At 34.2% G+C, this 23949-nt stretch overlaps 1 protein-coding gene across 1 annotated transcript in view; it reads left to right on the forward strand.

The window, feature by feature from the left end:
* The window catches only part of PDS5B (PDS5 cohesin associated factor B), a 196046-nt gene extending 172532 nt beyond the window's left edge, over nucleotides 1-23514 (forward strand). Inside the window, 11 exon segments of the mRNA XM_043576591.1 lie at nucleotides 898-1012; nucleotides 2789-2921; nucleotides 5777-5896; nucleotides 7173-7235; nucleotides 7812-7957; nucleotides 10419-10524; nucleotides 15170-15400; nucleotides 15402-15610; nucleotides 15704-15811; nucleotides 18891-19029; nucleotides 20472-23514. Of these exon segments, the coding sequence (XP_043432526.1) occupies nucleotides 898-1012; nucleotides 2789-2921; nucleotides 5777-5896; nucleotides 7173-7235; nucleotides 7812-7957; nucleotides 10419-10524; nucleotides 15170-15400; nucleotides 15402-15610; nucleotides 15704-15811; nucleotides 18891-19029; nucleotides 20472-20507 (1406 nt within the window). The 3' untranslated portion in view covers nucleotides 20508-23514.
* The last annotated feature ends 435 nt before the right edge of the window (nucleotides 23515-23949 follow it).

Genomic DNA, 23949 nt, shown 5'->3' on the forward strand with positions numbered 1-23949 from the left:
GGGTGCCTGGGTGGCTCAGTCAGTTAAGCGTCCAGCTTCAGCCCAGGTCATGATCTTGCAGTTCATGAGTTCGAGCTCTGCATTGGGCTCTGTGCTGACAGCTCAGAGCCTGGAACCTGCTGTGGATTCTGTGTCTCCTTCTCTCTCTGCCTCTCCCCAGCTCATGCTCACACTTTGTCTCTGTCAAAAATAAATAAACTTAAAAAAAAATTAAAATTTTATTTTGAAAGTAGGAAATATAAAAGGAATTGTTCAGTATATGGCTCCTGGTCTTTTTGACTAATGTTTGGTAAAACTAGTTAGGATTACCATTCTGACCTCTAGTGCAATATGCTGATCTCAGGTCAAAATATAAAAATATTTGAATTTAAAATAAAAGTTTGTTACTTCAAATGTCCTAGAAACTCTGAAGTCCATTACTTTAGATCTGTTCTTTTTTTACAAATAATCTCAAGTAGTATCAACCTTCTTATTTTTTGTGCCATATTAACATTGAAAGATGCATTATTATTATTATTATTATTTTTTTTTTTTGCTCAGCTTAATAAGGGAGTGTTAAACATAAGGTTGCTTATAATCACAAGAAAAATAGATCTTATGTTTCTTTTTCTTAGATATAGTTTGTTTGGGTCACTTTTTACCATGTGTGTTTAAAAATGAAAATATTTGTCTTTGTAGGCTCAGCATATGGTGCATTTAGTAGGCATTTCAATATTGGACATGATGGATGAATGAAGAAAGTCTTTATGGTGTAATTCAACACTGGACATTTCAATAAATTTTTCTTATAGCCATATTTTGGGAAACTACTGGGATGCAAGAAATACGGTATCACAGACAAAGTGTAAGGTTTGGTTTTCTAACCTGGATGTTTGTGTTTTGTTTTTTCTTTTTCAGAAAAATTATTGTCTCTCCTACCAGAGTATGTTGTTCCATATACAATTCACCTTTTGGCACATGACCCAGATTATGTCAAAGTACAGGATATTGAACAACTGAAAGATGTTAAAGAGTAAGACCTTTTTCATTCCACTTGCATATTTTCTGAAAGCTTTTTCTCTTTGTTGCTGATAATGGAATTGCCATTATAATTAATTAGATTTATTTAATTTCTTAGGAGTTCCATGTTCTTCCCTTATTTCTTCTCTTGTTTTTCTTTTTTCATACCATATCTTCATATTTCATTTCCTATATGATTTCCCAAAAGTTAATTTAGCATAATTAGTGCACTGCTGTGTCTCTTTCGTTCTGGCACTTCTTTTCTATTGATGCAGTCCATTAAGAGTTTCCATTCCAGTTCTTACCTTTTCCTGCTTTCTTCTACAACTGTAAATTTTCATGTGGGCAAATTAATACTCTCCTTTATTCACATAGCACTTTTTCTTTGCATTAACTATCTTTCTCCGTAGGAAGAGAGAATGGTCTAATTTAGTAATGGGCCAAGTTGGTTACCAAGGAACAACCCCACTTACTACTTCATTGGTGTTTTTCTAGCTCAAGTTTATGGCACTTGTAATTTTTTCAAAGATTATTGTTGAGAGGCAGAAAGACCATCTATGCCTGGGTGTGGAATAGGGAAATACAATAATATTTAGAGAAGTCTTCCTAATACCGCCATACTTCTTTAAATAAGCTTAAGACCCTAGTCCTCTTTCTGTTACGATAAACGTCTGTGGTTTTGAATAAATGAATTTATTATGCCTTTAGCTTCCTATTAAAGGAAAATAACTGGTGGTGTCTTAGTTCATAGAAATATTTGATAAATATTTGTGGTACCTCAAGAGAATAAAATCAGATTACTGGTAACTTTTTTATGACAAGGGAAAAGCTGTTACTACCCTCTTTTAGCCACAGTTTCTGTTTTTTTAAAACTAAGCAGTTCTCCCAAAATGAGTTCTGTGTTAGGGTGATTGTAACTAATGAAAACTTCTAACCATCTTTCTCAGATAACTTTGGTTTTTGAAATACATTTAATATTCTTTGGAATTTACTAAATATTTTTGGTTTATTTGTAAAATGCCCAGTACAGTCTTGAGTACTCTTCCCATTCTGTCAGAGAGCTGCTCCAGAAGAACTTATTCTATTCCCAAGATCCTTAAGGTTATTTTTCCCCTTCTAGAATGATACCTTACTTCTCACTTTACTTTTCTCTCTTCTCACTTTACTTTTCTCCTCTGTGCCACAACTCTGTTCCGTTCTGCCTATATAGTAAAGACACAAAGCACTTTTGGTTTGGTCTTGAACAGAGTTGTATGTAATTAACTTTAACTGAGCTAGTGAAACTTTCTTTTAATTTTTCCCTCTTAAGCAAAGACAGTATGTGTAGTTGTCAACCATGGTTTTTTTTTTCTCTCTAATTTATTCATTAAGATTCTTAACTATTGAGTTAGGTGGTTATATTTTCTTGAAAACGTCCAATCAGGACTGCTGTCTTGAGTGCTTGAGGCTTCACTTTATCTGTGGCCCGGTTATTATTTTAGGCAATTTTCTTTCCCTGTCATAGCTAGGGGTTAAGATCACTTCATCATTTCCACCATTTAAGTTCTCTTTTAACCTGCCTCTTCGGAAAAATTATTGAGATTTTGAGAAGGGGTCTTTTGAATTCACACCTACATTGCTGATAAGTTGTGATTTGTATGTGTGACATACCTTTTTTTCTCTTTTGATATAGCTGTTTTTTCCTTTTTAATTTTTTCCGTTTGTGGAGTTTATTATATTTATATTAAGAATTATTTTATCTATATTTAACAACTAATTTTTTCATTTCTTTTTCTTCCCTTTTTCTTAGATGTCTTTGGTTTGTTCTAGAAATATTAATGGCTAAAAATGAAAATAACAGTCATGCGTTTATCAGAAAGATGGTAGAAAATATTAAACAAACAAAAGATGCCCAAGGACCAGATGATGCAAAAATGAATGAAGTATGTAATTCTTTGTAAATAATCATGCTTCCCTGTTGATTTAAGCATTTGAGTGTGGATGTGGTACTAATATAGTATGTATAGACATTATCAATCTTTTTTATTATTTAATAATTAGTATTTCTATTAGTAATTAGAAATATTGAAAACAATAGTTTAACTTACACTATTGTACTGAAAACTACACACAGCCATACCTTGTTTTAATGCGCTTTGCAGATAATTGTTTTTTTTTTTTTTTTCTTTTTTTTTTTACAAGTTGAAGGTGTGTGACAACCTTGCATGGAGCAAGTCTGTTGGCAGCATTTTTCCAACAGCATTTGCTTATTGCTTATGTCATGTCCCTGTGTCACATCTTGGTAATTCCTGCAATATTGTAAACTTTTTCATTGCTATTATATATGTTATGGTGAACTGTGATCAGTGATCAGTGCTTTGGGGTTCCACAAACTTCACCCATATATAGAAGATGGCAAACTTAACTGATGTGTGTGTTTTGACTGTTGTAGCCACCAGTCGTCCTCTCTCCCTCTCCTCAAGCTTCCCTGTTCCCTGAGACACAACAATATTGGAATTAGGCCAATTAACCCTACAGTGGCCTCCAAGTGCTCAAGTGAAAGGAAGAGTAGCATATCTCTCACTTTAAATCAAAAGCTAGAAATGATGAAAGTTAGTGAGGAAGGCCTGTAGAAACTGAGATGGGCTGAAAGCTAGGCCCCTTGTACCAAATAGTTAGCCAAGATGTGCATGCCAAGAACAAGTTTTTAAAGGAAATTGAAAGTGCTACTTCAGTGAGAACACAAATGATAAGAAAGTGAAATACTCTTATTGCTGATACGGAGAAGGTTTGAGTGACCTGGATAGATCAAACCAGCCACAGCATTCCCTTAAGCCAAAGCCTGATCCAGAGCAAGGCCCTAACTCTGTAATTCTGTGAAGGCTGAGAGAGGTGAAGAATCTGCAGAAGAAAGAAGCTAGCAGAGGTTGGTTCATCGCTTAAGGAAAGAAGCCATCCATAAGATAAAGTACGGAGTGAAACAGCAAGTGCTGACATAGAAGTTGTCCAGAAGATGTAGCTAAGGTAACTAATGAAGGTGGTTGCTCTAAATAACAGTTTTCTAACGCAGCCTTCTGTTGGGAGAAGATGCCATTGAGGACTTTCCTAGCTACAGAGAAGTCAGTGCCTGGCTTCAAAAGGCAGGCTGACTCTCTTGTTAGGAGCTAATGCAGCTGGTCTCTTGAGGCTGAAGCCTGTGTTCATTTCCCATTCTGAAAATCCTAGGGCCCTTAAGAATTATGCTAAGTCTACTCGGTGCTCTATAAATGGAACAACAGAGCCAAACAAATAGCACATCTGTGTGCAGTATGTTTTACTGAACATTTTAAGCCCATAGTGGAGACCTCAGAAAAAAAGATTTCTCTCAAAATATTACTGCTCACTGATAATGCACCTGGTCACCCCCAAGGCTCTGATGGAGACCTACAATGAGATTAATGCTATTTTCATGCCTGCTAACACAGCATCCATTCTGCAGCCCAGGGATCAAGGAATAATTTCAACTTTCAAGTCTTATTGTTTAAGAAATACATTCATAAGGTTGTACCTACCAGAGATAGTGACTCTTCTCATGGATCTGGGTAAAGTCAAATGAAAATCTGGAAAGAATTCTCCACTCTACATTCATTAAGAACATTCATGATTCGTGGAAAGAAGTCAAATTATCAACATGGACTGGAGTTTGGAAGAAGTTGATTCTAACTTCTTGGTTAGAATCATCATGGATGACTTTGAGGGGGGTTCAAGACTTCAGTGGAGGAAGTAACTACAGATGTGGTAAAAATAGCAAGAAAATTATACCTAGAAATGGAGCCTAAAGATGTGACTGAATTGCTGTAATTTCATGATAAAACTTTAATGAATTTGGAGTTGCTTCTCATGGATGAGCAAAGAAAGTGGTTTATTTATTTATTTTTTAATGTTTATTTATTTACAGACTGTGAGCCAGGAGAAGGGCAGAGAGAGAGGGAGAGAGAGAATCCCAATCAGGCTCTGTGCTGTCAGCACCGAAACCACTTTCCTGGGGCTCCATCCCATGAACCGTGAGATCATGACCTGAGCCCAAATCAAGAGTCAGATGCTCAACCGACTGAGCCACGCAGGCGCCCCAGGAAAGTGGTTTCTTTAGATGGAATCTGCTCCTGATGAGGATGCTGTGAAGATTGTTGAAATTACAACAAAGGATCGAGCATATTACACAAACTTTGTTGATAAAACAGCAGCAGCGTTTGAGAGGATTGGCTCCGATATTGAAAATTCCACTGTGGGTAAAATGGTATCAAACAGCATCACATGCTGCAGAGAAATTGTTAGTGAAAGAAAGAGTCAGTCAGTACAGCAAACTACAGTTTTGTCTTATTTTAAGAAGTTACTACAGTCACTCCATCGTTTGGCAGCCACCACTGATCAGCAGCAGCCGTCAACATTAAGGCAAGACCCTCTTCCAGCAAAAAGATTTTGCAAGTAACTGAAAGCTCAGATGATGGTTAACGTTTTTAGCAATGAAAGTTTTTAATTACTTGTACTGTAATTACATTGTACGTTGTTTTTTAGACATAATGCTGTTGCACACTCAATAGATCATAGTATAGTGGAAACATAACTTTTATATGCACTGGGAAACCAAAAAATTCATTTGACTCACTTAATTGAAACATTTGCTTTATTGTGGTGGTCTGGAGCCGAATCTGCAGTATCTCTGAGGTATGCCTGTACTAATTGCATGTTGTAGAATTACTCCTAATTCAGAGTCAAGGCTGCCACCTTAAGTACCTAATTTTCTTTAATACCATTGCAGAAACTGTACACTGTGTGTGATGTTGCCATGAATATCATCATGTCAAAGAGCACCACATACAGTTTGGAATCTCCTAAAGACCCAGTGCTACCAGCTCGTTTTTTCACCCAGCCTGACAAGGTAGTTATTTTAGATTTTGTGTGTGTAGATTGAAATAAAATGTAATAAAATGTATTCTCAGCACTAGGTTGTGGGAAGATTAGGAAGGATCAGTATCAAGAGCTGGCACACTACTAATGTCGTGGAAAGGTCAGCTTGCGTCTTAATAATGTGGTGCAAGACTAGCACATGGGCCAAATCGGAGGACACAAACAAGGTCCGGAGGTTAATCAAGATTATCTAGAGTTTGTGTTTGGAGTTTTATGCCAGTCTACGAGTACAGGCAAAAATGTGATCAAAGCATGTAGATCTGTCAGTTAATGGCCAGTGATCCAAAATGGGAAGGAGAATGCTGATAGAGTCTGAAGTTATAAGCCCTTGATTGAAATTTGTAACTGGTATGAAGAAACAAGGGCAGACACTGGAACAGGTTTGAGACCCAGGGAATACCACAAGAATGTTCCCCAAACTCAGTGCAAAACTCAAGTATTGTAGGAAATACAAAAAAAAAATTTTTTTTTATGTTTTATTTTTGAGAGAGAGGGCGCAAACAGGGGAGAGGCACAGAGAGGAAGAGACACAGAATTTGAAGTAGGCTCCAGGCTCTGAGCTGTCAGCACAGAGCCCGACGCAGGGCTCGAACTCACGAACTGTGAGATAACCTGAGCCAAAGTCAGACGCTTAACCCGACTGAGCCACCCAGGTGCCCCTAGTATTGTACGAGCTATACAAGGTGTTTTCCAGATTCTCTTAGAGGTTCATAATGCATCTAAGCCTATTGACTGAGAGTTTGGAAAGCACCACTACCGTTTTTGTTTTTATGTTTGTGTTTGTTTCTAAGTAAAATAGCAGTTAAGGTCTTAACCAACATACAGAGATTTGCAACAGCCTTGTGGAACAGGCTCACCCAGTAGCTAAAAGGGACTGTCTGCTTTCACCTTGTCATGATTAAGATAACAGGAGTAAATGTGGTCTCTTCTGGAGAGTTTTTTGTTTTTGTTTTTTTTTTTTTTTTTTTTTTTTACAGAAGCATGTGTTTTCTGATGCACTTACAGAGAGCTCTAGCACATTAGAGCTCAAATATGTTTTGTTAATATTGGAGTTGGTAGAAGGTTAGTTTAAGCTTATTACAGTATTTAAAATCCGTGACTGAAATTCTGTGTTTGAACTTATTATTGAAGTATGTCTTTTATTATGTACTTTAAAACAAAATCTGTTACATGCTTTGTTGGCTTTGAAGCACTTCTTGTATAGTGTTTGATTATTCACTAACTACAACTTTTTCTCTTGCTTGTAGAATTTCAGTAACACCAAAAATTATCTGCCTCCAGAAATGAAATCATTTTTCACTCCTGGAAAAGTACGTTTTGAGAGTCATTCTGATTTTTACATGGTAGTTTATTTTACTGTGATTATTGGCAAAATTATGTTATTTTGTATTTCTTTAAAAATTAGTGTATCTTAAGGTAGAAAATAGTTATTAGATCTCTTCTATTTACTAGTAAGAAATAATATATTTACAGTATAAATGCAAGCTGAGATACATGAACTTATTTTGTAGCCTGAAATAAAGTGCTGGAGACCTTGATCTTTAAATATCTTATCCTGTAATGTCAAGATAAAAATCTTAAAAACATCTTATGTCTGTCCAAAGCAGTTTGATTATCTATTTTTATTGTTGACTGTACATTTTATTTGTTCTTTCTGTGTAAGCCTTTTCCTCTAAATCGCAAAGAAGCTTAACTATTATGCTTGTCTGTATAGTTTTTCACTTATTCAAGTGATACTCAATTTATAATCCTTATTTTGCTTAAGGATAGGTATATTTGTGTGTGTGGTTTGTATGTAAATACTTGGACAGAGATTTATGGTTCTTTATGTATAAATTTCTTCTGGCTTTAATCAAATAGAAAGAGATATGCATTTTTCATTTCAGCCTAAAACAACCAATGTTCTAGGAGCTGTTAATAAGCCACTTTCATCAGCAGGCAAGCAATCTCAGACAAAATCATCACGAATGGAAACTGTAAGCAATGCAAGCAGCAGCTCAAATCCAAGCTCTCCTGGAAGAATAAAAGGGAGGTAAGTACCTAAGAAATACCATACTTTACATTTAAGGATTCCATCAAGGCAATGAGATCTAAAATAATGTAACCCAAAACATTTAATGTCAGTGAGTGGAAATCAGTGCATACCCGAACAGCCATTTGCATCTTCCTGTTTATTTGCTTCTTTATTTTAGATAGGCACTCTATCTTAGGCTTTCATATTTTAGCTTGTTGGGATACCCTGTATTGGTAGACACAAGCTAAATGTCTGGCAAACTTGAAACTGTTATATTATAATACAACCATACATTAGAAGACATAATCATTAAAAATGATGAGGTATGAGCTAATGTGAATTGTTTCCACAATACATTATTGAGTAAAAAAGGCAAAGAATAGAACAGTATTATAGTATTTTCGAGTTTTTACAAGGGATTTGTCTTCAGATTGGCTTGTATATGCATAGAAAAGTTTTGGGAGAATACACAACATCTTGTGGTAGTCTAGTATAGGAAGGAGATTCTATACTTTTTGGTCTGAGTTTCTTTTTCCCATGCACATGTATAAATTTTTTTGTTTAGAAAAATTGTTTTAAATTTGTACTTTCAAATCTGCTCTACAGATTTTCGTCTTAAGAAAGAGGAAAAGAGAAAATAATTCACAGTTTAACTCGTTTTTGTGTAGTACTTAGCAGTTTGTTAGCAGCAAAGCCTTGCACAGGCCCTAACTGCCACTGATTATTGATTTTGCTTAGTTATTATGAAAGACTGTGCTATCTTTGCATTGTTCATAACCAATCAATAAAGAAAGGATGAGACATTCTAAAATGTCTTATCAGTTTCCTTGTAACGAATAAATTGTCAAATGATATATGCTAGAGAGTGAACAAAAATACATTTATAGTGCTTGTTTTAGATTCCTGTATTAATACATATTAGTGGCTGATACTTAAGTCGCCTTCACCTATATCATTTGGACATTTTCTAGTGGGATGGCTTCCTACTTAACAGGACCAAACCATTTCCAGCAACTCATATCCTAAGTTACTGGTTTTTCTTTTTGGATCTTGGTTGTAATCAAAGAAGATCAGTCATTTAGGCTGAGAGCCTCAAAATTGCTTTCGACTTTTTCCCTTTGCTCAGATATTGCTGTGGAGCCTAGTGATCTAATTTGCAACTTTTATTAGATTGCCCTATCGTTTATGGAGAAGAGAGGAACTAGAATTGAGATTAAAATAAACCAGTTAGGAGTCAGCTAATGGTAATTCAGAGAAGGGATGAAGAGGGAAGAAGATGGTAGTCAAATGTGGGATTTATTTTGATTTTAGACCCAAATTGTCTTGCTGATGAGGTAGATGTGAATAGTTATGAAAAGGGAATATTTAAGGATGTATCCTAGGGGGTTTTTTTGCTTGAATGTTTCTATAGGTGGCGGTGCCATTTACTGAGATGTTAGAAGCCTTTGAAGAGGAACAGGCTTTGTGCATGCATGCGCGCGTGTGTTTGTGTGTGTGTGTGTGTGTGTGTGTTTTCTGGGGAGATGGGGAAAAGAGGAATGTCCAAATAACTATTTTGGCTGTGTTAAAGTTGAGATGCCTATAGGAAATTCAAGTGAGTGGGCAGTTGGATATGTGAGTCTAGAGCTCAGGGTAATTTCTAGGCCAGAGATTGAAATTTAGGATTTAACGATGTATAAATGGTTTTCAAAGTCACATTAAAGATGAGATCACCTAGGACAGAAGACAGGCTTCATACCAATAAATGAGAGCTTGTGAGCTTGTGCTGTTAATTCATTTACTAAGTATTTATTGAGTGCCTATTTTATGTCTGGCACTGGTACAAGTGCTTAGTATAAAATAAATACAGTTGGCAAAAGATCCATGCTTACATTCTAGCAGGGGAAGTTAGTAGAGAATAAACATAATAACTTTAGTGTGTGACAGGGTGTTAAAAATACAGAGAAGAAAGGGGGCCTGGGTGGCTCAGTTAAGTGTCCCATTCTTGATTTCGGCTCGGGTCATGATCTCACGGTTCGTGAGATTGAGCCCCATGTCAGGCTTTGCGTGGACCACTCTGAGCCTCCTTGGGACTGACTGACTCTCTCTCTCTCTCAAAATAAATAAAATTTAAAAAAAAGAACTCAAAGAAGAAAAAGTGGAACTGGGAATATGAGAGATAGGTGCGGATTGTAGTAACATAGGCCAATCCAACTTGCTAACCAGAAAGGTTTTAATTTGCTTTATGTTTCCATTCCAAAATAGAATTTAGTTTTTAAAAAGACTTAGTAAGAAAACTAAATTTGTGATTCTTCAAGTTTCTCTAATAAATGTAATTCATTGCTTGTTGGTTTGGTGCTAAATATGATAGAATGAAACAGATACTTTTCGGAAAAGAATGAAACTTTTCCTCATATAGCTGTAAAGCTACACTAGGGAACAGGGAAAGCTTTTAAGGTTGTTTCATTGTAATAATAATAACAAATGTCTATATTAAAAGGCTTGATAGCTCTGAAATGGATCACAGTGAAAATGAAGATTATACAATGTCATCACCTTTGCCAGGAAAAAAAAGTGACAAGAGAGACGACTCTGATCTTGTAAGGGTGAGATATTTGGTTTGATTTTATAATTATAATAAAAATTTTACTGTATAAGTAACAATGTTTACACTGAAACCAGTTAACATTACTCTCAAATTTGACATTTGATTTTCTCTTAATGATTTTAATCACAAATGTGAGTTCATCATTATCCTCTACCTTGTAATTTAAGTATATTGAATCTCTTGTGTTTCTTGTCATTCTAATGAGTGATCTTTATTCTGTAGATCTTGGAAATCAAACATGCCAGTCCCATACTCAGAACTATTTGGAGGTTTTTGTTGTTGTTGTTTTGTTGTTGTTGTTGTTATTGTTGTTGTTTAAAACACAGTAAGTTTAGACTTAGCATTAGAAAAGGGAAGTAGAATGAGGGTCCTTAAAGGCTCCTCCATTTTAGATGCTTTCTTAAGCCTTTCATTACCAAGTAAGCTTCTAGCAAAGGTAGGGAACGCTGCAGTTTTCATAAAGGCTTCTTTTTAAATTTTAATAGCAGTGATAATTTGTATGATTAGACTGTTCGTAAATGCCATTTAAAGACAGGTTTGTTAAATTTTAGTACAGATACAGAATACAGTTATGTATTTCTGTACATCCTGATAACCTTAATAATTGGGCACATTTTGACTTCTAGGTTAGCTTTAAACTTTTGAAAAATTCATGAGGCTCTCTGAATCAGTTTATCTGTAAAGTGTGGCTACTTAGCTGTTAAGGTTTATCAGAATAAATGAATTAGTCCAAGTCAGTTGGTGTTGCTGCTATGTTATCATTACAAAGATCAATATTTTTGAGTAATGATTACTATAAAGTAAATGTTAATGCATTTGAAATCTACCCAGTAGAGGTGGAACGTTATTAATAAAATACCTTTGCTTTCTCTGAAATATTACTGCCCTTCTTTCCTACCACTGGCCCAACATTACATATTCCAAAAAGCTTTAATTATTTTTAATTGTTTTCAAGTTTCTCCAGTAATTTGTTCTGCCAGATTGTTTTTCTTTCCACTTAAAAAATTATAATTCTTAAATTCTTACTAAATCCTTACTACTTATACTGTAAATTCTGATTTTTATTGGCTGTTTAAAAATTTTGCCCAAGCAGAATTAAAAATTGATCGCTTAGCCAGAAAGGAATCCTGTTATCTGGATATATAGAAGAGAACCTTGAATTGGAAAAGGTATTTATGTCTTCTAGTCCTACTTCTCACTTAATGCAGAAATTCCTTCACTAGCATTTATGAGTTGTTTACCACGTGCTTAAAAATGCCTTAGGTGGAAAGCTTACAATTTCTCTCATTTGTTGGAAACATCAACTCATCAACTAAGCCACCTATACCCACATACTGACCTGCTCCCTTATGTATATCCCCCCCCCACCAAATGTGGGAAGCATGGTAGTGATGAATTCTTAATATTTTGTTATCCTATAAATTCTGTATCTAGTTCTGCCATATTACAGAGCAGTGAAGAGCAAGTCTCTCTTTTCCATAGCAAAGTTGTGAAATTTTGAGCTTTTGAGATTTATTTGTATAATTATAATGGAAGCCTTTGGGTGCCTTTTGTGTAACATTGTATCCTTTTTCAGAAATACTGTAAGAACCTTATTAATACATATCAACTGAAATATCCTTAAAGAGGTTAGCATTTTGAGACAGAAGTTCAATTTAAAGACCAGTAGATTATAGAGAAGGAGTCCTGTCTTTGTATATACTACCACCTTGATACTAAAACTTCATCACAAAGGAATTATTGTCCATATACATTTATATTCAAATATTTAGTTTTACAAATAGAATGTTTTCCTTATTTCCTGCTTTTAACCTCAGTTTTATACTCCCTCTGTTCTTAAGATAATGCAGTGCAAAATGAAAAAGAAACTAGAGAATGTAGTGCTTTAGTAAACTAGCTTATTTTATAGTATTCTCAAGAAAGCAGACATTAAATTTCCTGTTTACCACCAACCTTTTCCAGAGTATGAAGGAATTCAGCCACCTTATCACATTTTTGGACATTAAAATGAATTATAAAGTTTAAAACTGGAGGTGATAATTGTAAAGTTAACTTTAATTCAATATTTCTCTTACCTTTGCATCTCTGAGTAACAATAATTATTTGTACAAAAATGCAAATAAATGCTAACAAATTAAAACCAGTCACTTATAGGTCTGTTTTTTCTAGAATGTAAGGATAATTTAATGTTAAGAAATCTTTTAACATAATATATCAAATCAGTATACCAAATAAGAAGAATACTAACAAGATAACTTCAGGTCATGTCAAGAAGATATAAATACAACTTAAAATCCATTCTTGATACATATGAACTCTTACTAACCTAATACCAGAAGGATACTTCCTTAACATACTAAAAGTTTTATCTGTTTAAATCAGTAATCATTGACTCAGTTATTCTTCTTAAATTATTCTTAAATGCAAAATACTTGAAACATTTTAATTAAAAATCAGAAGCAAAACAAGTAATTTGTTGTCATCACTGTTATTTAAGATTGCTCTAGAATGTTTGACAAATTCAGGAAGACATGAAATAGGAATCAAAGGTATGACAGTGAAAAAGAAGAGACAAATTCATTTTTCTTTTGTACTCTTAGAAAAATAAGAGAAGCAATTGAAAAACTAAGTATTTAGTATGGTAGCCAATTAAACATCTCTATGTGGTAGATGTATGTATCTGTGTAACTAACTTTAGTCTGGTAATTTTGCTTTATATCAAGTATACATTTGGGGGAAAGGAGATTTGCTTCACCACAGTAACCTCTTCCACAACAAAGCTAGGTAGGTAGGTAGGTAGACAGACAGACAGACCGACCGACTGACCAACCAACTGACCGATCAACCTAAACATAGCCTTAAAAAAGTAGGGGGAATCCATGTGGGGAAAATATCCAAACTGAGAAACCTAGAAGACTTGAATAGAAGGAAGACATGCCATGTTCTTTAATGGGAGAAATGAATAAAAACAAATGATGGTTCGTTTTAAATGAATCTATATGTAATTATAAAATTCCAGTGTGATTTTAAGTCCGTGTGGAAGAATAAATGGTACAAAAGAGGAGTAATAACATCAGCCTAACCAAACACAAATGTATTTCTTTATTTCTCTATGTTTAGTAAAATATTATGCCATTGTTACAATAGCCCAGAAACATTCTTAATTTTTAAAACCTAATACAAAGTAAAGGAACCATTATAAGTCAGTGATTTTTGAAATGATTGAAATACTCTTTGGGGGTGGATAGGAAAGACAATTTAGAATTCCATGTCAAATCCTATCAAGATACGGTAATGTCTTAGTCTACTCAAGCTGCCATAACAAAGTATCGTAGACTGGATGGCTAAACAACAGAAATTAATTTTCTCACCTTTGTGCTGGCCGATTTGCTTCCTGGTGAGAGTTTCTTTTCCTGGTTTGCAGATGGCCACCTTCTCACTATTCCTCACATGGTGGAGAAGAGAGACTAAAAGATCTCTCTGGTGTCTCTTTTCATAAGGGGCTAATTCTGTTATGAGGGCCCCACCCTCATGATCTTATCTCAACTGAAATATCCCCCAAAGGCCCCATCTTCAAATATCATTACATCAGAGGTTCTAGCTTCAACATATGAATTTTGTATGGACATAATTCAATCCTTAACAAATAGGAAATAAAATTTAAATACACACAAAAATATAGAAGAATGTAGATTTAAAATACTAAGACTCCACTATACAAATGGACAAAGCATAATACCAATGACATAATTAGCATAATTACCAATGACATAACAAAATGACTAAACAAATCAGATAATTTTTGTTGTTTTCTTTTCACTGATTTTTAAGAATGTAAATTGACACAAACTTTTTGGAAATAAAACACTTGTATTTGTGAGTTTTATGCATGCATGTGTATGGGAAGCTGTAAGGGCTCATACTGTTCTTGGTTTCTTTGGAGAATTTCCTCAGTCTCCATCTGCCGGTCAGTGCATATATATTCTCTGAATGTAGACTAGGCTTTTATTTTGAATTTGAGTTTCTGATTAACTAATTTAAATTGTTTTTGTTTTTAATTGGTTGTAGCTGGGAAGAGACAGTATCTTTGATTCAGAAGTATTTTCAAAATTTTTAATAAATGCATATGTTTAACTTTTGTGTCTTGCAACCTCCATTTATAAAGGAAAAGTAGCTCTTTTATGGTGTCTAAGCATAATATATAACATAGTTGATAACATAATATATAACATAATATATAACATAGTTATATCTTATACACTGTGGAATAAAATTAGAATCACTTAATTTGACTATTAAAGCAGATCCATTATACTTTGATATAGTTATCCATTATTCAAGCATGGAATTTAAATTTTTTTTAATGAAATAACTCATTAAAATTTAAAGTTTAATAAAATACTGATCTTGAAAGGTGTCAATTTGAGACTCTCTAGCTCAAGTAAAAATGAAAATTTACCCTCTTAACTCCAGATAATTTTTTAAGTTAAAAGACAAAGTAGTTATGGTTCTGATATACTTAAAGACTCTATATTTTATTTAGGTACAGTTTTATGACAAAAGTGGATAACATTTTCTTGTTTCATTTTTCAAAATATTCATCCTAACAAATTTATATTTGAAATTGTGATTTTTATTCCTAGTCTGAATTGGACAAGCCTAGAAGCCGGAAAAAAACACCTGTCACAGATTCAGAAGAGAAATTAGGTATGGATGACCTCACTAAGTTGGTACAGGAACAGAAACCTAAAGGCAGTCAGCGTGGACGGAAGAGAGGCCATACGGCTTCAGAATCAGATGAACAGCAGTGGCCTGAGGAAAAGAGGCTCAAAGAAGATATATTGGAAAATGAAGATGAACAGAATAGCCCGCCAAAAAAAAGGTAAAAGAGGCCGACCACCTAAACCTCTTGGTGGAGGTACACCAAAAGAAGAACCAACAATGAAAACGTCTAAAAAAGGAACCAAAAAAAAGTCTGGACCTTCAGCACCAGAAGAAGAGGAAGAAGAAGAAAGACAAAGTGGAAACACAGAACAGAAATCAAAGAACAAACAGCACCGAACATCAAGGAGAGCACAACAGAGGTAAGTGCATGTAACTCTGAACTGCATGTATTTAGTAACTGTGTTCTAAATCATAATTTGATGCTATCCACATTTGGGTCTTCCCCAAAGCAGAGCAGAATCTCCTGAAACTAGTGCAGTTGAATCCACACAATCCACACCACAGAAAGGACGAGGAAGACCATCAAAAACGCCATCACCATCACAACCAAAAAAAAATGTGTAAGTTGTAAATAATATTAAATTTCAAACCAGTTTCAAATTATTTTGCGAGAGTTTATCAGTTTTTAAATATACATAGGGCTGTATTTAAAATCCCATATATTTAGTCCCATTATACTAGGTAAGATAAAATTTTTATAAACTTACCTAGGTAATTGATATCCCAGTTAACCCTCTGGTAACCTCTGATTACAGCTTTTAGGCAAATCTCTTTAAATGAACACCAAATAGTTTATTATTTCCAATACAGACTTTATGATACCTAAAGAGATGAGAAAGTATTTTTAAATAATCACATCATACTGACCAAGTTGCTTGTCTTTCCACACTATAGTTTTTAATATCTCTCCTCAGCAACTTTAAAAAAAATAGTTTTTATATTTTTGCTTTTATTCTTTGAATTGTGTAGGAAAGTCACAGGCATTATTTTTCTTTAAATTATAGCCAAAGAGATTACCACATGTAGATCTGAAGTTTTGGGGGTTTTGGTTTTCTTTCTTTTCTAATCAAATGAACAGATCTGTATCTACATATAAATAGTTGTGGAAGTTCACACAAGCATATGTTCATGAGAAGATCACAATAACAAATCTGTACCTAAAATTGTTAAAGTAGCAGGAGCATCAGTGCTGTCATTTGTATATTTTGCACTTTTTTCTCAGTTATTTCAGTGGAAGTAGAACAGCATGTCTTCCATTAGTCAGAAATTCTGACTGTAATTCTGAGAGTGACCCCGTTGCACACTTACATCACTGCCTTGGCTTTGCAGAGTTGCCAGCACACCTTGGCCAAATACTTAAGTTATCTTGGAAATTTTTCCTCTTCCTGTGCATTCCCCAGGAAAAGGAAAAGTTGCTTGAGTGTCTAGCTACTTCCTGCCTTTTTCCATGTAATTTTTTCCTCAGGTAAAAAGTAAAGGTAAGTACGTTTTTGTGGCAGCTTTGTAAATGTGTTTGGATTCAATTACGAAAAGTAGCTATTTTTAAAAAACAATTCTTAAGGAATATCAAATTCCCACGATTAATTTTCTAATGAGGAAATAACAGAAATAGCTTTCAGGCTCATAACTTTAATTAGTTTATATTTGCGCATCAAAAAATTAAGGGCGTAATCATCTAAAATTATACACATCCTCATACAAATGGTCTAAACCAAACAAGTATTTCTTTTAAAAATCAGTGCAGAAAAAGACTCTATATTCCATCTTAACAGCATATCTTCCTTTCATGGGCAATCTATTTTTTTTAAGAGCTAGAATAACATACGTTATGATCTGCCTGTTTTTCTTGTTCTGACCTCAGTGGAATTGAGAAAGATTATATTATTTTCCCTGTAATTCTTGTATTTTCTTCCATTAACTCAGAAAAGCCGAACCAAGTAAAAAAAAAAAAAAATTACTTGGTTTGAGTGTGTATTAAAGAATACATATCGTGGATTACCCAAGAGAAATGATAAACTATAGTCTTAATTAAAAAAAAAAAAAGTTGATCAGGGGCACCTAGGGTCTCGGTCGGTTAAGCATTTGACTCTTGGTTGCGGTTCAGGTCATGATTCACAGTTTGTGGGTTCAAGACCTGCATCAGGCTCCATGCTGACAGTGTGGGGGTCTGCTTGGGATTCTCTCCTTTCTTCTGCCCCTCCCCTGCTTGTGTGCATGCGCTCTCTTTCTTTCTGTCTCAAAAATTAATTTAAAAACAGTTATCATACGGAGAATAAACTGATGGTTGTCAGAAGGAAGTGGAGGTGGGAGCATGGGCAAAATGGGTGAAGGGGAGTGGGACATACTGGCTTCCAGTCTGGGAATGAATAAGTCACAGGAATAGAGGGGCATGGCATAGGGAATAAGGTCAGTGGTGTCATAGCAGCGTTATCTGGTGACAGATGGCAGCTACACTTGTGAGCACAGCATATAATATGTAGAAAAGTTGAACCACAGTGTTGTATACGTGAAACTGATGTAACATTGTATGTCCACTATACTCAAAAAATTTTTTTAATTTAAAGAATATACATGCAAATAAATATCAAAAGGGATACATTTGATTAAATGGTGGTATCTCTTACATATATTTGATTGCCTCCTATGTTTCAGAGAGTACGAGGTGCTAGGGTTTACAGTGGCACAAAATAGACATTATTCTTGTCCTTTTGGGATTAACATCTAAATGGCGTGTAGTCATTACATAATCACACATAAATATGGAATTCTAAATTGTGATCTGTGCCCTGAGGAAAACTTCAGGGTGCTATAAGAGAACATAATGGGAGGGCTAGGGAATTGGGGAAGTTTTCTCTTTGGAAAGTGAGAACTGATTTCTTGAGAATAGTAGGAGTTAGGCTGATAGAGAAAAAGGAGAAGAACACAGTTGGAGGGAACATTGTGCTAAAGGTTCCAGAGTAGGAAAAGTCTTGGCCAATTCAGAGAGTTTGAAGGAAGGCAAGAATTTGCTGGATTGTAGTTGTAAGGAATTAGGGAGTGGAAAGAGATGAGAATGGACAGATGGCCAACAACTGTCTGCAAGGCCTTATATATTATGTTAAGAAGGTTTACAGAATTTCTCGCAGTACAGCAGGGAGCTGTCTAGGGGGAGTGAGTGACATCAGCTGTTTTTACATTTTTGGAGAAGAGGTAAGACGAGAATGGTGTGGAAGTTGTGTGGTAGCAGTAGAGGTGGAGAGAAGTGAATAGATTGGAGATTTCTTTGTAAGAATTATAGGGCCAGATGAAGACTGATACGCTATTAAGAAGGACTCTAAATTTTCTGTTTTGAGCAGCTTAGTAGATGCAGATTCCTTTTACTGAGTTGGGAAAGATAAAAGGAAGAGCAGACTTTGGGTTATGTTTTATAATCTTTTATTGTCTTGGTTTTTTTATTACTTGGTCAGTGTTTGTGAGATTCTAGGATTAAACACTGGGTTAGGGGTTAGAATAAGAATAACATTTCTTGTTTTGTAAGGTAATGGAGGATAAAAATGGCAATAAATGAGAATTTATGAAATATTTTGAGCATTTCCTCTGAGGTGATCTACTACTTAAAGATCAGAATGTTCATTTTATTTTACCTCTGTTTTACTCTAGCCGTGTAGGACGCTCCAAACAAGCAGCTACTAAAGAAAATGATTCAAGTGAAGAAGTAGATGTGTTTCAGGGTAGCTCTCCTGTCAATGATGATGTTCCACAGGAAGAAACAGAGGAAGAGGAAGTTTCTACAGTAAATGTATGTGTCTATTAAAGTACCATGTGTTAGCATAGAATATAGGAATAGAGTTGGTAAATACTTGGTCAGCTCCATATAGCACTTGCTGTTACTTATAATTCTAAGTATTTATTTACTTTCTTGAGCAGTTTGTAACGTTGGTTCACCTACCACCTTGGGTGATGAGAGAACTTCCTTTATGGAATCCTGAAACTAAGTGAGAATGACAGATGTAGCCTAGTGAAAATGTAAATGTCAAGTTTATAACAATGTGGAGAAGAACAAGTAGCATTCTGATAAATTGACCCTTGAAGCATTTAAGCTGTACCTTGATTGTAGACCACTGTTATATGTTAAATAGACTATGGCTAATGTTTCATAACTTTTTCTTTGAGTCTCATAGTAGTTTTACAAGTTAGTCATCTAGAATAAAATCATGTCTTTGAAATTTACGAAATTGGTAACCTAGATTTCTTTTACAAAGGTCAGAATGTGATTCTTCCTGAGATAATTTTTTCTTAAGAATGGCTTTGTCGGTTAACACATCTTCAGTGTTTCTTTTTGGAAGAAATACAGTTAACACATTGAAGTAAACTGTTCTCCTAATGATACACCAGTGCTGAATCTTTGGATCAGCACAGTTAGCCATCTTTGAGAAACCTGTGTTGTGAGATCAAGTCCCAGAGTTGACCCCCGCCCCTCTGTCCTTTTTAACATAATCAGCACTTTTGTCTGCACCAGGGTTCATTTATGTACCAGATATTCACAGAAAAATATCTGAACTGTGGTCTCAAACTTGTTGGGCTTGTTTCTTACAGCTTTGTTTGTTTGTTTGTTTGTTTGTTTTGGATGTAAAAATAAGACAAGAGTCCATAGCGATTAATGTCTTCATCAAAAAAACCCCCCAAAAAACATAAATTAATTGAATTAAAATCCTGTTCTGTTTATATTCATCTTAATACTGATCTTTTTAGAACTGAAGTTTTACACTTTCATTAGTACTTGCCAGTAAATGGTAATATGTCTGAATTCCATATATTCCTATGTATTTGATAATTGTTAGGCTCTACATTCAGTAACTGTTTTCCCAGAAAGACAACTGTAAGCCTAAGTTTAAAATGTTTTCTTTTACCACGGAAACGTAAGTGAAAAGATAGTTGCAATTGTTTTTCTTGCTGTCGACATTGCTTTCTGTTCATTTCTCTTTAAAATTATTAAATAGTAAAGTGAAATAGTTTTTTCTCTTGCTATTATGGGAAAGGCTATTTATGGGCATTCAAATATTACATAAGGTCTAAATATGTGATGCTGAGGCAGAAAGTTTTAAAATAGGAGAAAGGTTTGAAGTGAAGAAAAGCAAAGAAAATCAGGAACAACTAAGAATAGTGATTTGTTAAAAAAATAATATTAATTACTGCCAAGTCTGGTATCTTAATTAAGCATCTGGTAATTTTTCTTTTAAGGTACGGCGGCGAAGTTCTAAAAGAGAAAGGCGATGAACAAATGTAATTAGTAACTTTCTGTGTGAAAGCTTTGAAAAGAAGCATTTTTTTTGGTCAAGCTTGAGGCTAAGTAAAGCCTTTGATGCACAAAGCGGGACTGCTGGAGAGTGGACAGTTGGACCTTACTTTGATGACCTCATGTATTTGTGGTCACAGCGCTTTAGCCATACGCGTGGTGATAACATTGACTCTGGAGTCCTGTGAAAGTGTGATGTGCGATGGCTATGTAGACATAAACTAAAGAAGAAACTTGTAAATATGTTTTTTTCTTTTACTTTTTTCTTTTCTTTTTCTTTTTCTTTTTTTGTTTTTTGTTTTTTTTTTAATGTTTCTGACTTCTAAAGTGCTTGTATAGCTTTTATCTGCGGCTTTAAACTGACAGTCCCAACTGTTTATTGGATCTATTGATTTGGAAAGAGTTTGTTAGGATAGATCTTAAGCAGTGATCTGTCAGTGTTTGTATTTGTATTCTCTGCAATTTTACTGTGAAAAAAATTTTTTCAACAAATGGTGTCATTTTCTTGATGTCATTGTTTGTTGGAGAGGTAAATGGTCTCTTTCCCTTGTGTATCTTACCTAGTGTTTACTCCTAGGCACCCTTAATCTTCAGAGGTGCTAAATGGTCTGCCATTACACCTGCATGATGCCTCCAGCGGGAGGACACCACGCAGATTGTGAAATAGTCCCGAAGTTTGATTATTTTACACCTCAGTATTGGTCTCAGAATTTTCTGGCCTTTCATGGCAATGAAAATTTTAAGAAAAGAGAGATTTAAAATATTTTAATTTTAAAGAGTGTGTTATAAAATAATGTACTGAATTCTTTATCCCATTTTATCATCATCCCTTTTCAGTTTTTATTAATCTACTGTATCAATAAAATTCTGTAATTTGAATTAGTTTTTAATAGTCTAGAATGTTATTGTGTATAGATATTTCCTCTTGAACATTATGTTCAGAAATACAGATTATTACACTATAATATTAAATCCGATATATACACATAGAAAGTTCCAGTTCTCCATAACAGTGTAAAGTTAATCAGAAAGAAAAAAATTTTATTGATGCAGTGTGTCTTTATAAAGCTGTTCTTGAAAGCAAGTGTTTTGTATTTTATAGTGAGTTGCATGTTTATGAAAAAAGTGCTGAAAATGGGATGTGCTCTTTTCTGTAAAATCATATTTAGCCATAGTATATGATAGATTGCCCCATAACATAGTTTTTCATCAAGAGTTTATTATTGTACTTTATTTTGGAGCCAAAAAAGTTGTTTTGGGGGGGGGGGCAGGGTGGGAATGGTATATCCAACTATATGACCTACTGTAGGTATCACAATCTTAAAAATTTTGAATGAAATTCCACTTTGTCTAGATTGGGAGAAGTGGAAATTTATTTGGTTTTAGAGCAGATCTTTTCTTTTCTTCATTGTAATCTGCAAAATATAGAAACAAATTACTTAAATCAGTATCCTTTATACAGTTTTATAAACTGTATTTTGAACCAAAACATAAAAGTTACTACTTAATGCTTGCCTAAATTCATTTTAGTATTTCAGGTGCTGTTCTTTTGTTTTTTTCACAGTTAACATCAGAAAAAAAAATCATATCCTAACTTATTAAATGTATCACATTGAATAATGGAGCATTTTCATATAATACACCATTATGTTGAAGGTATATTTCCAAGATTGGTTATAATAGAGGGGGGATATAATAAAGAAACTACTATTTTGGAAAATGACATTTTACTATTTTCCAGTGTATATCACAATTGATGTGATTATTTTTCTTTTAAAGATTTCTTCATGTTTATGAAACGGCCTTTTATTTTTTAAAAAATGTTTTGAATTGTGTCTTAATCTCTCAATATTTAACTATTCTTCATTTCCAACAGTACTGACACCAGTGATTATGGGAGGCTGCTGTATACAAGGCAGCTAATGTCGGACCAAGATACATTGGTTTTTAACCGTTTCATGAACTCAGTTCTCCCAAACACGCTATTTGTATCTCAGCAGTACAAAGGCATGTTTTTAAATCTATAAAATAAAGAATAAGGGATAGCTTTGTATTTTTGTCGTTGACTAAATTGCACCGGAAATGTTTATGGAAGTATATCTTTAAGACCATTTTATAAAACATAATGAAAAAATGATTGTGGAAGATTTTTATTTGCATGATCATAGTTAACCAAATTTCATTGCACAACCAATTCTGTACATCAGTTCACAAAAAATGTTCATTGTAGATTTTGTTTAATGCCAATAAGTCTGTGATTTTACAACTTGTCTGTTCACTTTTTGGGAAGATTATGATGTAAATTTTCCATTTTTCTGTAGAAAAATAGGTGCAATAACGATCAAAGTTTTGATGTCCTGAGTCTTCATCTTAGGGGATTATCTTATTATGTTTGAACTTAACATTTCACGTACTGACATTTGGAGAGCCACATACTATAACTAAAGTAAAATTACGTATGTATACAACATTAATTGCTAACGATAGTTAGCAAACTCTTCAGTCGTAATGTTCATTTTGAAAATATGTACTGTATAAAATTGAGAAAATATTTAACTCACTGTAACAACTTCCATTATGAAAATCTTACGATTTTTTGGTGAGGTTATCTTGCTGCACTCTGTAGCAAGTTCATTTAATCTACATTATAATATGATTTCTTGCTGCAGTGCAACAGGAAGCTTTTGTTTTCAGTGATCTCCACTGTATATGTAAATTACAAATGTGGCTGTAAAACTTGTTCCAGGTATTAAAGGTTAAATTACTTTCTGTATCTTCTTACAGCTTGTAAGTTTGATTTTTAAGATCTCCTTTTGCCCATGTGAAGAATGTCAGGAATTTAAGAATTTGTTTAACCTGGGCATATCTCCCCTACCACATAGTATTATGTCACCGTCACGAACAATTGGTATTTAGATAGATAACCAATATCAGACACATTTTTTGGATTTTCTGTGAAGTTGAATAAACATGAAAGTTAATATGTAATTGTATTATTTTATTTATGTTAATCAGTATATATACTTACATGTGTTTACTAAATGAAGAAAGGCACATTTTGATGATTTTTTATTTTGGAGACTTTTGTTGCATGGAAAGGAAATCTGTTTCCCAGTAACATTTTTTCAAGCTTTTTGTTTAAACTTCTCATTTAAAATTTTGGCTAACAGAGATTACTAAGTACTATTTAAGTTAAAGGATTGCATAACTGAAGAAAATAAATGTATCATATAAACTTTAAAAGTAAGCACTGAGAATGTGAGTTGCTAGTGGCAGCTTTATGCATTTGTTCAGCAAATACTTATTGAATGCTTACTATGTGTTAGGTTAGTGTGATTCTCCCCGGCGGGGGGAGGGGAAGGGAGATAAGGAAACAATACTTAAATATATAATGTCAGATTATGAAAAGTGTGGTGAATAGAA

Source organism: Prionailurus bengalensis, chromosome A1, assembly GCF_016509475.1.
Source record: "Prionailurus bengalensis isolate Pbe53 chromosome A1, Fcat_Pben_1.1_paternal_pri, whole genome shotgun sequence".
NCBI classification, from domain to species: Eukaryota; Metazoa; Chordata; class Mammalia; order Carnivora; family Felidae; genus Prionailurus; species Prionailurus bengalensis.